At 47.2% G+C, this 17049-nt stretch overlaps 1 protein-coding gene across 2 annotated transcripts in view; it reads left to right on the top strand.

Annotated features, from left to right (window-relative positions):
• Positions 1-1558: 1558 nt before the first annotated feature.
• The window catches only part of RNF128 (ring finger protein 128), a 38401-nt gene continuing 22910 nt past the window's right edge, over positions 1559-17049 (top strand). Inside the window, exon 1 of one of the 2 annotated variants that reach the window (XM_014060683.2) lies at positions 1559-1976. In XM_014060683.2, the coding sequence (XP_013916158.1) occupies positions 1574-1976 (403 nt within the window). In that variant the 5' untranslated portion in view covers positions 1559-1573. Of the gene's footprint in view, positions 1977-13775; positions 14279-17049 lie in introns of those variants that run through there. The other variant, XM_087727847.1, reaches the window with a different exon arrangement.

Below are 17049 nucleotides of genomic sequence, written 5' to 3'. Positions count from 1 at the left end.
TAATTTTGGGGTTTTGTTACGGAATGGAAATGAAGTAGAACTGCTGCATTGGGTGCAGAAGGGCCGGTCTAGGGCAAAGAGGTAAAATCTGATCATGTGGTTTGAGAGCGGGCAGAGTACAGAAGCAGCCCAGTCAGCCAGAAAAGGGGGGGTTGAGCGTCTGTGAGTGCGTGCCTTTTAGGGTGACTTGGAAGAAACGAGCCGTCCTTGTTTTGTATATTGCGTTCCACTGTTGCTTTGATGCCGCAGTTACGTATTGGCTGGGCCACAGAGAAACTGCTGGGTTTGTCCTGAAAACCACCCCTCTCGCTGCTGTCTTTCCTTCCCCAGACTGAAACAACAACCAGCCACCCCTTTCTATCAAGAAATGTGAGGTTTGACAAATGCCCTCCCTGGTCCTTTTGGTGCCAAAGTCCGTTTCCTTTTTCTAGGGTTTGGATTGTTTTATATATAACAATTATAATGTTCTGCAGTTGGCTTCTGTTTGAATATATTGATTTTAAAGTGTTGTCTGAAAAATTTTATACCGAAAGAAAGAATAAAAATGTTATCAGGTGCGTAATAGTACATAGTGCCAGAAGACGTACTAATGCATTGCTTGCAGTTGGAAGAAATTTATATGCACTTCTTGGTTCAAAGGGTTTCTCTTATTCCTACTATTATTTCACAACCTGGATGGGTAGTGGGGGAAGAGGATTTGCCAAAAGTGTTGATGATTACAACCAGTATTAGAAAATTAAGTCGCAAAAGATTGATAGAGCCAGCATGTTACTTATGTGTTCAAACCCGGGTTAAAAAAAAAAAAAGTAGACCCACCAAAAATCAGTGAGATACGTCCAAACTCTGTGTATTTTTATAACATTCATTTGAAGCGAAGTTTCGCTTAAAAAGTGCTTTAAAATAAAAGTGATGTTACATATTAAGAGAAACGGGAGACTGGGAATTCTAGTCCTGCTTTAGGCACAAAGCCAGCTGGGTGACCTTGGGCCAAGTCGAACCTTCTCAGCTCTAGGAAGGAGGCAAACCGCTTCCAAAATCTTGCAGCCAACAAGACTGCAGGGACCACTCCAGGCAGCCGCTGGAAGTCAAGAAAGACTTGAAGATAAATAAACTTAGATGAAGTCTACCGGAATAATTAGGATTGGCTCTTTTCCCCTCAAATTCCCCCATGTTTATTTAGAGCGGAACATATCACCTTGCAGAGTAAGCACTTTACTCTTCTTTCCTAAAGGCGGCCCCGTCTCACCTGTGTCTGTGTGTGTAGGGAGGGGCGCTCAAAACCTGCCCGGAGCCCTTCAGCCGGCATGTCTGCTTTGGAAGCAGTTGTGTGGAAACGAGAAGGTTGCGAGTGAGCATTAGCTGCCTGAGTTCCTGCCCTGTGGCTCCGGCATCAGCTCCTTTTATTCCCCTGAGATAAGCAAAGTGAGAAGGGAGCTGACGCAACGCGAGCTCTAACGACCAGGGAGGAGCAGTGTTGCTTACCGGCCGAAGGATTGTAATTTCAGATTAAACGCGGAGGAAAAACGGATGCTTTTCAACACCTTCTGGGTCTTATTTTTGAAGCCACCGAGCAATGAAGGGCAGGCAGAAACCCAGCCCTGCACGATTTCTGATCCTCGCCGGCCTCTTCAGCGCCGTCCGGGCTCTCCCCATCAAAGCCAACGTGAGTTTGGTCTACTTTAACGCTTTCAACCAGAGCTCGACCAACAACAGGTGCGAGTGCGGCATGTTCGGCGTGCAGTCTCCCGTGGCGGAGGCTCGAGGGCTGGTGGTGGTTTCCAATTCATCCAAACTCCAAGCTTGCACGTGGGACACGCATTTTGCCCCCGCGGTGTCACCCTGGATTGCCCTCGTCGCAAGAGGCAACTGCACCTTCACGGAGAAGATTAAGCGGGCGGCTAGACTGGGCGCGGCGGCCGTGGTCATCTACAACCACGCAAGGCACGGCAACAATACCATCCACATGGCACATCCCGGTGAGTGTTAGCCCTTGGGCCCAGGCGCTTTTTTCACAGGAAAACCGTATGAGGATTTCTGTCTTTTGTGAGTGGATTTTGACCTTTGAAGCTGGACTTTGAGGCAGAATTCCGCCTGAAGCTTCTGGCTGTGTGTGTGTGTGTGTGTGTGTGTGTGTGTGTGTGTGTAGAGGGATAGGCTGTGTAACCGTATCCTTTTCTGCTGCGAGGATAATTTCTAGTATTATCAGACTAGGATAGAATTACAGGCTTCTTGTGTTTATTCATTATTTGATTTTACTATGCCAGCCAGAAGGCTAGTTCCAAGTTCATTGGGGAAAGTTTTTTACACTTGGTTGGACTTGCACCCCAAAATATTAAAAAATGTGATTAAAAAAACCCCATAGAAGATTACTCGTGAGAGTCTTCTAGGTAAGATGGCGGTTAGAAATTTAATAAAAGGTAAAAAGGGCTTGAAAAATCAGTGGTTTTTCAAATCCTCAATGTCCTTATTTATTAGTAGAGTTGCAGCATTCTGAAGTAATGTGGGGGGGGGGACCATAAATAAAGGGGCCTGTTTTCCCTTGCTACCTTCCAAAAGTCTGGTTGAAGGTGATGCCCAAGGAGGAGCATGCAAAGGTGAATAAAAGACCTCAGAGAAGGCATATATATACACGTGCACTGGTGTCAAAGAACCCGAAAGACAAGAAAAAGCAGTTTGCCATCTGGTTTCTCCGGCTTCTGTGCTTTTGAATGTTCTTTATAAACACCAAGAGTGCAGAGCTATGCGCTTTCCTTATCCAATGTGTACTAACAGCAGCCATCTTTGTTTTCCGGTGACTTAACTCCCCTGGGTACATCGTAAGTTGCCCCTCCCCTCCCATCTCTCTATTTCTTCATAAGCCAAGCCAAAGGAAAATCTGCACCACTGATGTACCTACCTCTGGCTGGTGCGCATTGCGTTAACGGAGGGTTTGGACTTGGCGGCTGCTTAACAGAAGCTTAATCATATCCACTGCCGAAGCAGAGTGAAAGTTGGAAAGAGGATGAAATGAGGAATGGGCTTGGAGACCCTTGTTCTAACGATGCGCAGCCTTCTGTTTTAAGCGTACCCTCGGAAGGATGCAGTGTTTTGTTTTTAAATGTCTGGTTCATCGATCCGGGGCACACAAAGAACTGGCTCAAGGAAGGGACCATTGCAGGCCAACAGACGTTCTGCCCTGGGAGGTTATCCAAAAATTAAAATCGCCAATTCCCTCCCAAGAGAGCAAGGTGCCCCTGAATTTCCTTGATTGTCTTTCTGGAGGGGGCTGTACAAATATTTCTGCCAAATCCTGTGATCAAATGCAGAAGACCAAAATGGCAGAAAGGAAAGCTTTGGGGCCATTTCTTCCCCTTTGGTGGTTCAAGCAGATAGCCTGCCTGGCCTTTGTCTCAATTTCTGCCTGGTTTGGTTAATCGTTGCCACCTGAATAGCTTCCGGTTCCCCTGGTGGCTTTGCTGAGTGCAGAACTTTCAGTAGGAATTCAGGGGGGTTCCGGTGTCTATTTTGATTGGGCCCTTTCATCCAATGCCTGTGCTTTGGTCTATATTTTTGGCTCCTATGTGATATTTCCCCATCTTATATTATAGGACAGGGATGCCAAACTCGATTTCATTGAGGGCCGCATCAGGGTGTGTTTGACCTCGGGGGATGGGGTGGGTGTGGCCAGCGTGACGTCGCTTGTGTTGGGGGGGGGGCGCCTGTGGTGGCCCGAGCGCTCTGCCGGCGAAAACGGGCTCCTGATCTCCATGTTTGGCCATGAAGGCCTCCTGCAGCCCTCTGCCAGTGAAAACGGACACAGCCCACAGGGTGGCTACATCTGGCCCATGGACTGGCCTGCGCGGGTGGCTCTGCCAGTGAAAACGGAGCTCGGGAAGTGGCCCTCCCAGGCCTCATTTTTAGCACGACGGCCTCCTGCAGCCCTCTGCCAGTCACAGCGGAGCTCCGTTTTCCTGGCAGGGGGCTGCAGGAGGCCGTCGTGGGCAAAAATGGAGCCCGGGAGGGCCTGTCCTTTGCTGTTTCCAGGGTGGCCCCGTGGGCCAGATCCGGCCCCCGGGGCTTGAGTTTGACACCCCTGTTATAGGGAGAGATGCCTGGCAGTCTGAGAGTCTTAAGATCTGATCTAGCAGCCCCTTTTAATATTAGCAATTTGATGAAGCTTTTGCAAACGGCATCTCCTTTCATCTGATGCACGGAGTAACTGAAAGCTGCTCTAAAGTGGGACGAGTGGGATAGAAGGGGAGCTGTGCAGTTGACATGGGACGATCCAAGTATTTAACAATCGTAATGTGGGGAAGACTCTCCCTTGTGTTTGTCAAATCCGAGGTTTGACAAGCCGAGGTGGCGCAGTGGTTAGGGTGCAGTACTGCAGGCCACTTCAGCTGACTGTTATCTGCAGTTCAGCGGTTCAAATCTCACCAGCTCAAGGTTGACTCAGCCTTCCATCCTTCCGAGGTGGGTGAAATGAGGACCCAGATTGTGGGGGGGCGATATTCTGACTCTGTAAACCGCTTAGAGAGGGCTGAAAGCCCTATGAAGCGGTATATAAGTCTAACTGCTATTGCTATTGCTATTGCTATTGCTATCCTTCTGAGACGGCCTGTCATCTTCTACCTTCAGCAAAACCCTTGCTCAGTTGGGCGAGTCAAATTTCTTCGTCCCAAGCAGCTCATATAGGTAGTCCTTGACTTACAACCACAATGGAGCCCAGAATTAATGCTGCTGAGATAATTGTTAAGTGAGCTTTGCCCTGTTTTACGACTTTCCTTGCCATGTTTGTTAAGTGAGTAACCACGGTTGTTAAATGAATCTGGCTTCCACCATTGATTTTGCTTGTCAAAAGGTCACGAGATCATGTGATCCCAGGACACTATAATCGTCATAATGATGAGCCAGTTGTAAAGCATCGGAGTGCAAATCACGTGACCCTGGGGGGATGCTGCAACGGTCGTATGTGTGGAAAACAGTCCTAATGACCATTTTTCCAGTCCCGCTGTACCTTTGAATGGTCACTAAATGAGCTGTTGTCAGTCTGTACTTTGTAATCTCTAGCGGGTCGAGCCCTGGTGTTCTTCTGTCCTTGTTTCGAGTGCTAATGCCAAACCTCTCTCCCTCGATTGCTTCGCACATATGCGCCCCATGTGGGATTCGGGGAGCCACGGCTGTTGGGTTATGATGTGAACCTCACTGGAGGGAGAATCGTGGAAAAAATCTCTAGTCTCCAGAGAGGCCTTTGATGGTGCTTTCTGTAAAGGTGAGAGTTAAATAGGAACACACACACACACCGTTTAGGTAACCAAGGTTGGTTCCTATAGTAGCATCGTTCTTCTGGGGTTGCTTATGAGAATCTCGTTCCAGGTTGGGTTTGGCATGCAAATTGAGTCCTACCACCCAGGTACCTAGGAAAGTGCAGCTTCCCCCCTATCCAGCCTGGTTTGTAGCTGATTAATAACCGCTTTGAGTGGCTCGAGCTGTAAGATGTAGATAACAGCCAAGAGTGTTCTGTTGTTCTGGGTTTTTTTTTTTAATAGGTTCTCCCTAGGAATCAATTTGCTTCTATTGATCTAGTTGGGCGGGTGGTTCAGTCTCCTGACTGCCTGGATTAATTCCATCAGTTGAGCATCTCTTTCTCAAATGGGTCAGCGCATAGAGTTAAAAAAAAATGGGAAATTGATTTGGTGTGATGCATTCTGGGTAGAATCTGGAAGCGCGGGTGTAGAGTATCCATGGTGATCTGTAGGTTCTCTGTAAAACGTTGTTGTTTGTGTGTACGTTATAGTTTCACCGTGACACCAAGGAGGTGGGCTTTACCTGTAAATAGGGTTGGACACATGATTTCAAGGGGTGCCGGTATCTTCACGGCTGGCCTCTTAAGTCTGGAAATCCTTCCTTTAATCGGGCTTTGTTGGTGATACTCCCATCAATGAGATCCATGGGAAAAGACTCATCAGATCCCATCGAGACCTCAATCCCTTCCACCCACCCTCAACCTTAGCCTTCCTATCCATAGCACAAGTCAATTCCCTCAGTGTCATGATAACATTGCACAATGGACACATAAACACCCCCATTATTCAGGAAGCATGCGAAGAATAAATGGAGTTTCGGTCTCAAAAGGACAGAAAAATATCGGAGCACGCTAATCTTCCCAAGGCACTCCCATTACGGATTTTTTAAAAGCTGTTTTGGAACGATGAAATAATCCGGTTTATAAATCCCATTTTGAATCCTCTATCAATTCAGCCATTTCAGGCACGTGACGGAGCAAGTTGCAGCTCCTAAAAAACCCCATGCCTTCTACTAAAACGGGTTGGATGGGAAAGGTGCTACTAAAGCCTCCTCCTGATTTTCCTCTGCTTATGTGTCCAGGTTTATGCTGGTCTCTGGTTGCAATAAAGATGTGGTTTGATATATACCCAGGTTAGTACAGGCAATCATCAGAGAAGAGTACATTTGTGAATAGTGTATAAACTGCCTGGCCATTACTACTGCTGGTGAACGGAACGCTTTGGAAAACCAGACAATTCAAGCATAAAGAAAACTAGTTTTTGATCAGGAGGGATTCTGTAACCAATTCATTCTGAGAATCTGTTCCCCTGTTTTCGGAAACGATAGAGACATGAAAAGGAGAACAAGAAGAAGCCTCTTCTAAACTCACTGGGTTTATATAGTAGAAACAAACTTAATGGAACTCTAGAAATACATCCAAGGCACAGTTCTTTATCTATCCTGGAACAATAGTGCCCCGAGCTGGCCAACTTTTAATTGTGCACACCGAGCCAAATGCCCACATTCCCAAAAATCTCCTGCCTATAATCACACAAATTAGCTCCCTACAGAAGCTGCATTCTTCTTTTTCAATCTCCTCCGTTGTTCAGCGGATGACAGACAGAATTGAGGAAGCAATTCGCTTCCCCAGTTTTTCTTCCCTTCTTTACACTTTCAATTCTCTCTGTGGTTTTTTCCCCCGGATTCTTTTTTTTCCGTTCCCATGTAGTTATTCTATTAACGTTCCTACCCATCTGCTTGCAGTATCTTGCTTGCTATTATACCTGAATAGGAATATTTCTTAGGTGCAAGCCATTATGAAAGTGTAACGCTCATAAAAATCCCACATCAGAGCAACAACGAACAAAGAACATTTATTATAGATGATTCAAGGAAGTGGATGCTGGAGTAATAAAATAGCTGAGTGACACCAAAATATTCACAACTGGTACAAAAGGATGGGAGTCATCTTTTTATCCCAAGTTGTCAGTTCGAAAAGTTTGAATGTCATCGCTGGAATAAGACAAGCAAATTCTGGGTATTTAGGGGTTTTTTTTATGCCCCTGTTAGAGCAAATTCACAATCTGGATAGTCCTCAAATTACGGGGACAATTGAGCCCAAAATGGAGGTTGCTAAGTGAGAAATTAGTTAAGCGGGTTTGGCCAAATTTTACGACTTTCCTCACCATGTTTGTTAAACGAATCACTGCAGCTGTTAGGAATACGGTTGTTAAATGAATCCGGCTTCCCCATTGACTTTGCTTCTCAGAAGGTCGCAAAAGGATCCCATAACCCGAGGACACTGCAACCGTCATAAATGTGAATCAATCGCCAAGCGTCCGAATGTAAATCATGTGTCCATGGGGATGCTAAAACGGTCCTTTTTTTTTCAGTGACGCTGTAACTGAACAGTCACTAAATGAGCTGTTTGTAAGTCGAGGACTATCTGTAGAACAACTACGTCAACAAAGGTCGTAAAAGGGAGCCAAACTAACTTCACTACTGTCTCACTCAGCAACCTCAATTGTGCTTTAAGTTAAGAATTACCTGTATTTGTTCTATTAATCATGTTCCATGTTTTCAAATAGAAATTAATGTTTGATTTTTCCTGAATGATGTTCTCTGGCCTGGTGCTTCTGGACAATCGTCATGGATCACCTGACATTGCGCACTGCTAACTTCCCATGTTCTGCATTCCAAAGTGCAGCTTTATTTCAGGTAAACAAAACATTTTCAGCCATGTCAATCAGAATCACCCTGGCCTCCTATCAATTGTGTAACGTCATCGAATGTATCGGTATAAAAAAATAGTTATCCAGTAACCTAAGTGACCAAATCTTAAGCAGGTTGAGACCTGGTTAAGTATTTAGCTGAAAAGCCATCAGAAACTTCCAGAATGGCACCCTGAATTGGGAAGTTACAGATACATATCAGAAGGTGGCAATGACGCACAATTTTTCTATTGCTAAAAAACCTGTGTGAATAATCTTCAGGTGTGCGTAGTCCGTAGGAACTCAGCTCTTTCTTCACCTTCCAGCCTTCGTTATAAGTAAAGAATAGAATAGAATTCTTTATTGGCCAAATGTGATTGGACACACACGGAATTTGTCTTTGGTGCAGATGCTCTCAGGGTACATAAAAGGAAAAAAAATGCATCCATCAAGAATCATAAGATACAACACTTGGCTATAAGTGAGCGACCCATTGGCCCTTGGAGGTATGGCCATAAATATTAAGAACTGCATACTTTAATCTAATGAACAGCCTCGTGGTTTTCCATTTTCATTTAAAGGCCTCTTGTTGGGGCAGGCCTCAAATTGTGCCATTTCTATATTCGTTGTTTGTAGAACCGGCTTTGACCTGTTTAGACACATTTTCCCTGTTTGCAGGTCATCAGTAACTTGGTGCTTCTGAGACTGTGTCCTGTGGTCACACTCCCTGGTCATACGAAAAACCCCAGACCTCCAATCTTGTGTAATCAGCTCCCTTAAAGAAGGAAGGGAAATGCCTTTTTCTGATTCAAATAGAAAGTCAGCCAAATTCCAGGAAAGACTCTTCTGAATAATATAACAGAATTTCTGCCTATACGTGTCTGGACACTTTCCTATCTCACAAACAGCTTCCCATATTACACTAAGCTGTGTTTGGTTGAATCACGTCTGTGGGGCGTGTCAGAGATATACAGTTGACATAACATCAAAGCAAGCCAAACAGATCCAATTTGTCCTTTTGACATGATCCTTGAACCCCTAACTGCGATTTCTAACAGATTAACAGAGTTGGAAGGGACCTTGTAGGTCATCTAGTCCAACCCCACTGCCCAAGCAGGAGACCCTACGCCATTTCTGACAGATGGCAGTCCAGTCTCTTCGCGAAAGCCTCCAGTGATGAAGCTCCCTTCTGAAGGCAACTTCTGTTCCATGGGTTGATGGTTCTCACTTGTCAGGAAATTTCTGCTTATTTCCAGGTTGAATCTCCCCTTGGTCAGTTTCCATCCATTATTCTTTGTCTGGCCATTGGGTGTTTTGGAGAATAGCTGGACCCCCTCCCCCCCTCCTCTCTGGGGCAGCCCCTCAAATATTGGAAGGCTGCTATCCCGTCTCCCCTGGTCCTTCTCTTCACTAGACCAGCCATGCCCAGTTCTTGCAACCGTTCATCGTATGTTTCAGCCTCCAGTCCCCATATCCTAAATAGATTGAGGTAGTATGTTTTGAGATTATCCATTTTATTTGGGCCTGGGGAGAAAGATGTTTAAATCTGGGACTTTCACCATGAAATGTTTAATGTATTGCTCCATACCAATTGCTCTCAGCTGACATTTGTGAGTAAATGACAAGTTATTTCTTACTTACAAGGCTGAAATCCAGCTTGGAAACCCCCCTCCGCGAACCCAAAACTCTTTGTCTGAAAAAGATGAAAGATTTTGTTATCTTTTATCCTATCTTCTCGTTACCTTTCTCTGTAGCCAAGAAATGCTGTCTCGTCCGCAGATGGAAAAAGATTGGAACCATTAATATTCACTTAATACTAATTTTTCCTCCCAGCTAATTCATTTATTTGAAAAGCACATTTTTATTACCTAGCTAATAGGGTCCGACATTGTTCCTCTCTACATTGCCCAAGGAAAATTACACAAATCAAAATCTTTATTTAACTTCTTGAAAAGTCTAGAACAAACTCTCTCAGGCAAGGCTTCTTGAGGTACGAAATCCCAGGGAGTTGTTTTTAGGACACCGAGACCTTGTGTTTATTGTGCGGGGGGGGGGGGGGGGGAACCCTCCTCACTGTGTATTTAGTGTATTTGATGTGCTTTTCATTCATTCTTGTGGGGAATATACACATTTTTCAGAGGTGGCATTTTGCTTTTCAGCATTTCAGAACCTGGAAAAATAAGCCTTCATGTTTTTTCCCATCACATTATTATTACTATTACATTGTTATAGTGATTATGATTGCACCAAATTCACAGGGCACTAACTTGCATTTTAGAAGGCAATGCAAGTTTCCTGTGTGGCACAGGATTTCTTCTATCGCATAAGTTAATGAATGGAAACTAGAAATAAACTGCCAGGAGCAGTTACCATTTCCTGGAAAAGGAATGGATTTGTTAAAAGAATGAATCAAACCTTCCACAGCCTGGGATCTTCCCAATGTCCTAAATCTACAACTCCTAGAATCTCCATCAGTTATAATCTTCTGAGTAAGTAACCTCAACAAATCTGGATCAGGCCAACTTGAGAGATGTTGGTCCAGAGAATCAGTGTTTCTCAACCTTGGCAACTTTTAAATTGTGTGAACTTCAACTCCCAGAATCCATACTGGCCTGGACATCTATAGCTGTGTTCATACAACACATTAGGTGAGAAAGATAGTATACTTTATTAAACTAGGCAGTCTAAAATAGTAGCAGATGAATTCCAGCAAGTTGCCTTCCATCCACCCGGTTCTTGTCCAGCTTTGCTCATTTCAACAGGGTGGAGCTTGTTTTCCTAAGTTCTTCTGTTCCCCAACCCTGGGTGAGAATCTTGGGTGACAGAATGAGGCATCCTGGCCCAATTATTCATAATTTGGAGTGCCGAGCAAAGCCCCAATCTGCTTGCTTAATCAAACAGCGCCATCTCTGTGACCTATTTAATGAGCCTATTGTATTTTCATTGAAAGCTTGAAGCACCAGGAGATAGGCCATGCCAAGGAGGAGGGGGGGGGAGGAGGAAGAAGAGGAGGAGGAGGAGGAGCAGAAGAGAAGAAAGAAGAGTAGTAGTAGTAATATTTCTATGAATTATTCTTTAATAGGAGCTTTAATGACCTGTAATAACCATGGAGGAAAGCTGACTCCAGGACAGAGGCACTGCTAAATTAGGAAAGGCAGCTTTATGGACAGAGCTTAGAATGGCCTAGATTAGTTCTCTGCAAATACAATTCAAAGCTGAATTGAATGTTATCAAGTGGAATTTCCCTGCCCCATTTTTCCAATACCATGAATGAAACTCCTCTGTGATTTTGTTTTTCCAGAGTGAAGATTCCACCCTTGTCCTCTTATCTCTTGAAGATAGTTAAACTCTCTCTTTCAGATGTATTAATAATGGCATTGCATTACTCACAGTTCCCAGCTTCCACGCATTGGAGCATTTTCTTGTTATTTGTTTTTAAGTGAGTTTCCAGAATCCCTAGGTCTTGTACTCCCATAAAAACACCGTACAGGTAGTCTTTCACTTACGACATTTGTTTAACAACCATTTGAGGTTATAACCGCACTGGAAAAAGTGACTTAAGACTGGTTCTCTCGCACTTACACCTACCATAACATTTCCATGGTTACACAATCAAAATTTGGCAACCTGCACACATTTATGATGGTTGCAATAGTCTGGGGGTTGGGGTGTGTGTGTGTCATGTGATTCACAACAAAAAATGGTCACACAATTGAGTGCAATTTAGTAACTGCATCACTTAGTGGCTGAAGTTTCAATTCCAATTGCGGTTGTAAGTTGGTGTTTGTCATTTTAGGATCGATAAAATGGATTTTTATTTTTTAATTGCACATTTCAATAATTTCTTGCTCTTTATTTTTTTTACCACCTTTCCCAATGTGGGGGGCTTCTCCAGAAGTCTTGGCCATCATGTGTCCAAATCTTACAGAAATGAATTTCGATAGAGAATATCTGTAGTTCAGTGTCTATGGAGATTCTCAAGTCATCCAGAATAGAATGGAATTCTTTATTGGCCGAGCGTGACTGGACACACAAGGAATTTGTCTTTGGTGCAGATGCTCTAAATGTACATAAAAAGAGAAGATACATTCATCAAGAATCGTAAGGCACAACACTTAAAGATAGTCACGGGGTATAAATAAGAAATCAGGAAACGATATCAATACGAATCGTAAGGATACAAGCAGCAAAGTTACAGTCCTGCAGCCATAAAAGTCCAGGTCTTGGTTCTCCCAAAAGTGGCTTGTTTGTTTTTTCCCAAGAAGCAACTGGATTTTCTGGGTTTTTTTTTCTTTGAAGACCTTTTGCTTCTCATCCAAACAGCTTCTTCATCTCTGAAGAATCTTCTTGGATGAGAAGCGAAACGTCTTCAAATAAAAACCAGACAGTCCGGTTGCCTCTTGAAAAAAACCCACCTCTGGGACCTCCGTAGTTCCAGTTTGGACTGTGGAGTCCTCGGCACTTTCTGAGCTTGGCTGTTCGCTGGCAGACTTTTTGTTTCCTGATTAGATTACATCATCAATGCAAGTGAGTGGTTTTCTCCCTGTCTATATATAGTAGCTTGTTATGGTTCGCTCAGTGTGGTTTTCTTGGTACTGTAGTTCCCTAATTAGAGCATGGCTTTCTGCTTCTTTGTCTGGTGTCAATCCTTGCTTATCTGGCTGTTGGTTGCCAGAGATTATGGGTTTCCAATAAAGAAGAATATTTGTGTAGCTCGGGGTTGAAACAAGGGGCCCTTGATGTTCTCTGAGCTTGCTTGTTTTCTTGCAGACGTTTCATGACCCATCTAGGTAACATCATCAGTGCTAGTGGAGGAGAGTGTGGAGCGGAGGAAGACGACTGGGGTCCTTGGTGCTCTCTGAGCTTGCCTGTTTCCTTGTAGACACTCCATTTCCCAAACTAGGTGAGATCAGCGTGTGCTCAACAAAGAGCAACCCCCCCCCATAAGCCCTGATGAGATCACCTGGGCAGGTAATGAGACGTCTCCAAGTGAACCCAGAGGCTGAAAAAGCACCAAATGCAGGTCATCCTTGACTAACCACCACCATCAAGCCCAAAAGTTCTGTTAATGAGCTTCACCGCATTTTATGACCTTTCTTGCCTCAGTCAAGCGAATCACTGCGGTTGATAACTTAGTAACCCGGTTGTTAAATGAATCTGGCTTCCCCGCTGGCTTGTCCAGAAGTCTCCAAAGGAGTTCATGCCACACACACATCCCCCCCCCCCACAATGCTGCAACGGTCACAAATAGGAGCCAGTTGTCAAGAGGCTGAATTCTGATCAGGTGGCCACGGCTCTCTTTCTTCCAGCGCCGTTCTAACTTTGAAATGGTCACTAAGCGAACTGTTAGTAACTCGGGGGCTGCCTGTTCGTTCTCTCTTGGCCACAGGAACCACGACTCCCAGAATCCTTAGCGCAGGCGCCCAGGTGAAGGAGGTACCTCAGCCACGGAGGAAGTGGGCGTGTCTACCCGAGCTCAGAGGCTGCCTGAGGCGACGAGCCACGGTGTCGCTCGGGGGTGGGGGAAGTGGGCGTGCCCATCCCGCGCAGACACCGCCCCACTTCTTGCCGGCTCCCTCAGGCGATTGGCGATGGTTTCGCTCCGAGGGTGGGGGTGTGGCCTCTAAACACCGCCCCCCCTTCTGCCCGGCTGCCTGTAGCGAGGGGGGAGGGGGCGTGTCCTCTTAGCGCCGCCCCCCTCTCCGGCTGCCTGAGGGGATTGGCGACGGCCGCGGGGGGCGGGGCGGAGTGGGCGTGTCTCCCGGGCGCCGCCCCCTCCTGCCTTCCGCTGGCGCGGCGGCGGCAGAGGCTGCCGGAGGCGACGGGCGGCGGGCAGCGGGCGATGCGGCGATCGGGGTCGGCTTGGGCGGCGTGGTTGCCGCCGCCGCTGCTGGCCGCGCTGGTGCTGGTGCTGGCGAGGGGGCCGGTCGGGGGCCCGTGCCCGGCCGGGGCGCAGTCGGTGTGGACGGCGTGGCTGAACGTGTCGTGGCGGGAGTCGGGCAGCAACCGGTCGGCGTGGAGCGCGGGCGAGAGCGGCCTCTTCGGGCAGGACTCGCCGGTGCGCCCGGCCTCCGGGCTGGTGGTGATCCCGGACGCCCGCGAGGGGCTCAACGCCTGCAGCCCGCGCACCAACTTCTCGGCGGCGCCCCCCGACCGGCCCTGGGTGGCCCTGGTGCAGCGCGGCGGAGGCTGCATGTTCAGCGTCAAGATCAACGCCGCCGCCCGGCTCCACGCCGCCGCCGTGGCCGTCTTCAACTACGACGGCGCCGCCGGCCCCGAGGTGCAGACCATGACCCACCCGGGTGAGTCGGGGGGAGGGCAGGAGGGGCCTCCGCTGGGGAGGATGGGCCCCGGGAGGGTCCCCCGTCCGCCTTTGCCTCGCTCGTCCGTATCTCTCCTTTCCTGCTGGGGATGATGGGTTGGGGGAGCCTCTCCCGAAGCCCTCAGCATCGCCTTGGCCCCACCTGGGGAGGATGGGCCTGGGGGCTCCGGAGGGGCCTGGGGGGAGGGGAGGGTTGGGAGGGGAACCGGGAAGGTCTCAGAGCCCCCGTGGCCCTGTCTCGCTCCCTGTCCCTGTCCTTCTGGGGATGATGGGGCTTGGGGCTCCAGGTGTACCGAGGGGTGTTGGGAGGGGAGCCGGTAAAGCCTCAGCTCTCCCTTTGCCTTCCTCATCTGTGCTTTCTTGCTGGGGACGATGGGGCTTTGGGGGAGGGTCTCCCTCCCTGATCCTGAAGCCCCTCTGCTTCTCCTTTGCCTTGCTCATCCCAGACCGTGGGGCTTTTCTGCTGGGGACGATGGGCTTCAGGGTTTTTTGGGGCGGTTGATCCTCTCCCCGAAGCTCCTCTCCTCCACCTTGGCCCTGCTCATCCGAGATTGTTGGGCTTTCCTGCTGGGGATGATGGAGCTTGCAGCACAGCCCGATGGGTTGCCTTCCTCCCTGGCCCTGAGAGGCTTTCCTCTCCGCTCCCCCTTGGCCGCGCTCATCTCTGACGGGGGCTTTTTTTCACTGGGGATGATGGGCTTTGGGGCTCCAGGGACCGCAAGGGCTGTAGAAAGGAGGGGGAGGCAGTGGGGTTTGGAGGGTTTGGAGCAATCCTCCCCTCCAGCCATTCAGCTGGTTTCTTTTTCCCAAAGACCCTCAGCTCATCCTTGCTTCCGACTCCTTCTTGCTGGGGATGATGGGCTTTGGGACTCCGGGAGGACCATGGGGCTTCGGGGGCATCCAAAGGGGGCTTTAGAGAAAGTCAGGGCAGAAGATTGAGACGTCAGGAAGGCCAGCATGATGGGACTTGGGTTCCTTCTGGTCTTTTTTTAAACGTACATTTATTAAAAGGCCATTCTTCCTCCCATGAGATAAAAGGCAAAATGAAAGAAATGGGAAGAAGCAAAAAGAAAAAAACCCTAAAGTTACAGTTTATATGTGACATCCGACTTCCTTCCCAACCATCTTACTCTCTTTCCTTCCTCTTAGATTTTATACAAGTACTACAACCCCCCCCTCATCCGTCTCTGTTTTAATCTTCAGGTCCATAAATCTTCTTCTTCTTCTTCCTTTGTTCTTTCATCAAGAGTCCACTTTCTTCTTCCCTTCTTCTCCTTCCCTAACTTCTACCGTCTTCCCCTTCTCCAATATCTATTTTTCTCTAACAAAACAACCTTAAACAAAAGTGCTATAAAAAAGAATCAAGCCCTGATTTAACCATGAATTCGCCACTATCGTCCACAAGATAAGTTTCTCTGTTACTGTGGTCTTGTATTTTTGCCCAAGTCCTTCCGGGTGAGCTCCTGAACCCCTTCACCACCCCACCCCCCAGATTTCCAAGGCTTGCCAAAGGAGAAATGATAGTTGAGGGAGGAAAGAGGGGAGGGAGGTTTGGGGCTTTTCTGCCCTGGATCTCCCCATTGGATGACATCATAATTCACATTCCACATCTGCTGGAAGAGAGAAGGGCCGAAGGCAGTGGTGGGATTCAGCCAGTTGGCGCCACTTCGGGAGAAACGGTGGTTAACTTCGTGAGCAGTTTGGAGAACTGGTTGTTGGAATCTTTAGGGCAGAGAACTGGTTGTTAAATTATTTGAATCCCACCACTGGGCAAAGGGATGGTTGGATCCCAGGCAGCCATAATAATAATAATAATACTTCTTTATTGTCAGCGCACAACATATGTACAATGAGATTGGTTGAGCTCCCCCAGGGCCCCTTCCTGGTCCATGGGCATTTGGACTTGGAGGAATCCAGCACCTTTCGAAGACACCGCCAAGTCCTGGCAAAGCAGAAGCTACTACAGGTAGCCCCGAGGCCCAGCTGGTGACGGATCCTGATTACAAGTTTTCAGAATGATCCCCCTCTCCCTTCAAACTATTTACGTGCCCTTTCTGAGCAACACCGTCTCCTCTAAATGCGCCTGCTTATCCCGTGACTCTGCCCCGACCCGTTTAGACAAATGACCCGGCCGTAATATGTAGGCTGAGAGGTTCCCAGGTCATTAATAGTAAAGTCACCTTCCAACAGGTCCCCAGGGGTGGACAGAATGTCCCTTCAGAGGCAGTATATGAGAGAAGCTCAGGGACTCCTTTCCTCTTGCCCTCTCTGGACATTTGATTAGTTAACGTGACAGGTAGTCTAGGTTTTCTTTTTTTTTTAAGGTGCCGCTTTATGTCCTGAACAGATGAATGACCTTGGAAGCCAGTGAAGCAGCTACTTAGGAAAGTTTCTTTTTCTCTTCTCCCGAAACTTCAAAACTTTTTAAGACCTCAGAATCCGGAGAGTTTTAAAAGCCTACTTGAATTGAAACAATAACACAAAGGGCTATAGTGCTATTGATTTATTGATTTAATTGATTGATTTATTACATTTGTATGCCGCCCTTTTCCCCGAAGGGGACTCAGGGCGGTTCACAATTCAATCAGGGAAGGGAGTACAGACAGGGGGATAAAAAAAGACAAGACATAACAATACAAAATTTAAAAACACACAACAACCATACCATTCGAGAAGGGGGGCAAAAACTCTTTAGCCCCAGGCCTGTCGGAACAGGAAAATTAAGCAGGGTGAGTTTGGGGAATAGTCAAA

The sequence above is a fragment of the Thamnophis sirtalis genome, unplaced genomic scaffold (genome assembly GCF_051295495.1).
Source record: "Thamnophis sirtalis isolate CommonGarterSnake01/CBP01778 unplaced genomic scaffold, rThaSir2_p1.2 scaffold_13, whole genome shotgun sequence".
Taxonomy (NCBI): domain Eukaryota; kingdom Metazoa; phylum Chordata; class Lepidosauria; order Squamata; family Natricidae; genus Thamnophis; species Thamnophis sirtalis.
This window is presented reverse-complemented; position numbering and strand designations above follow the sequence as displayed.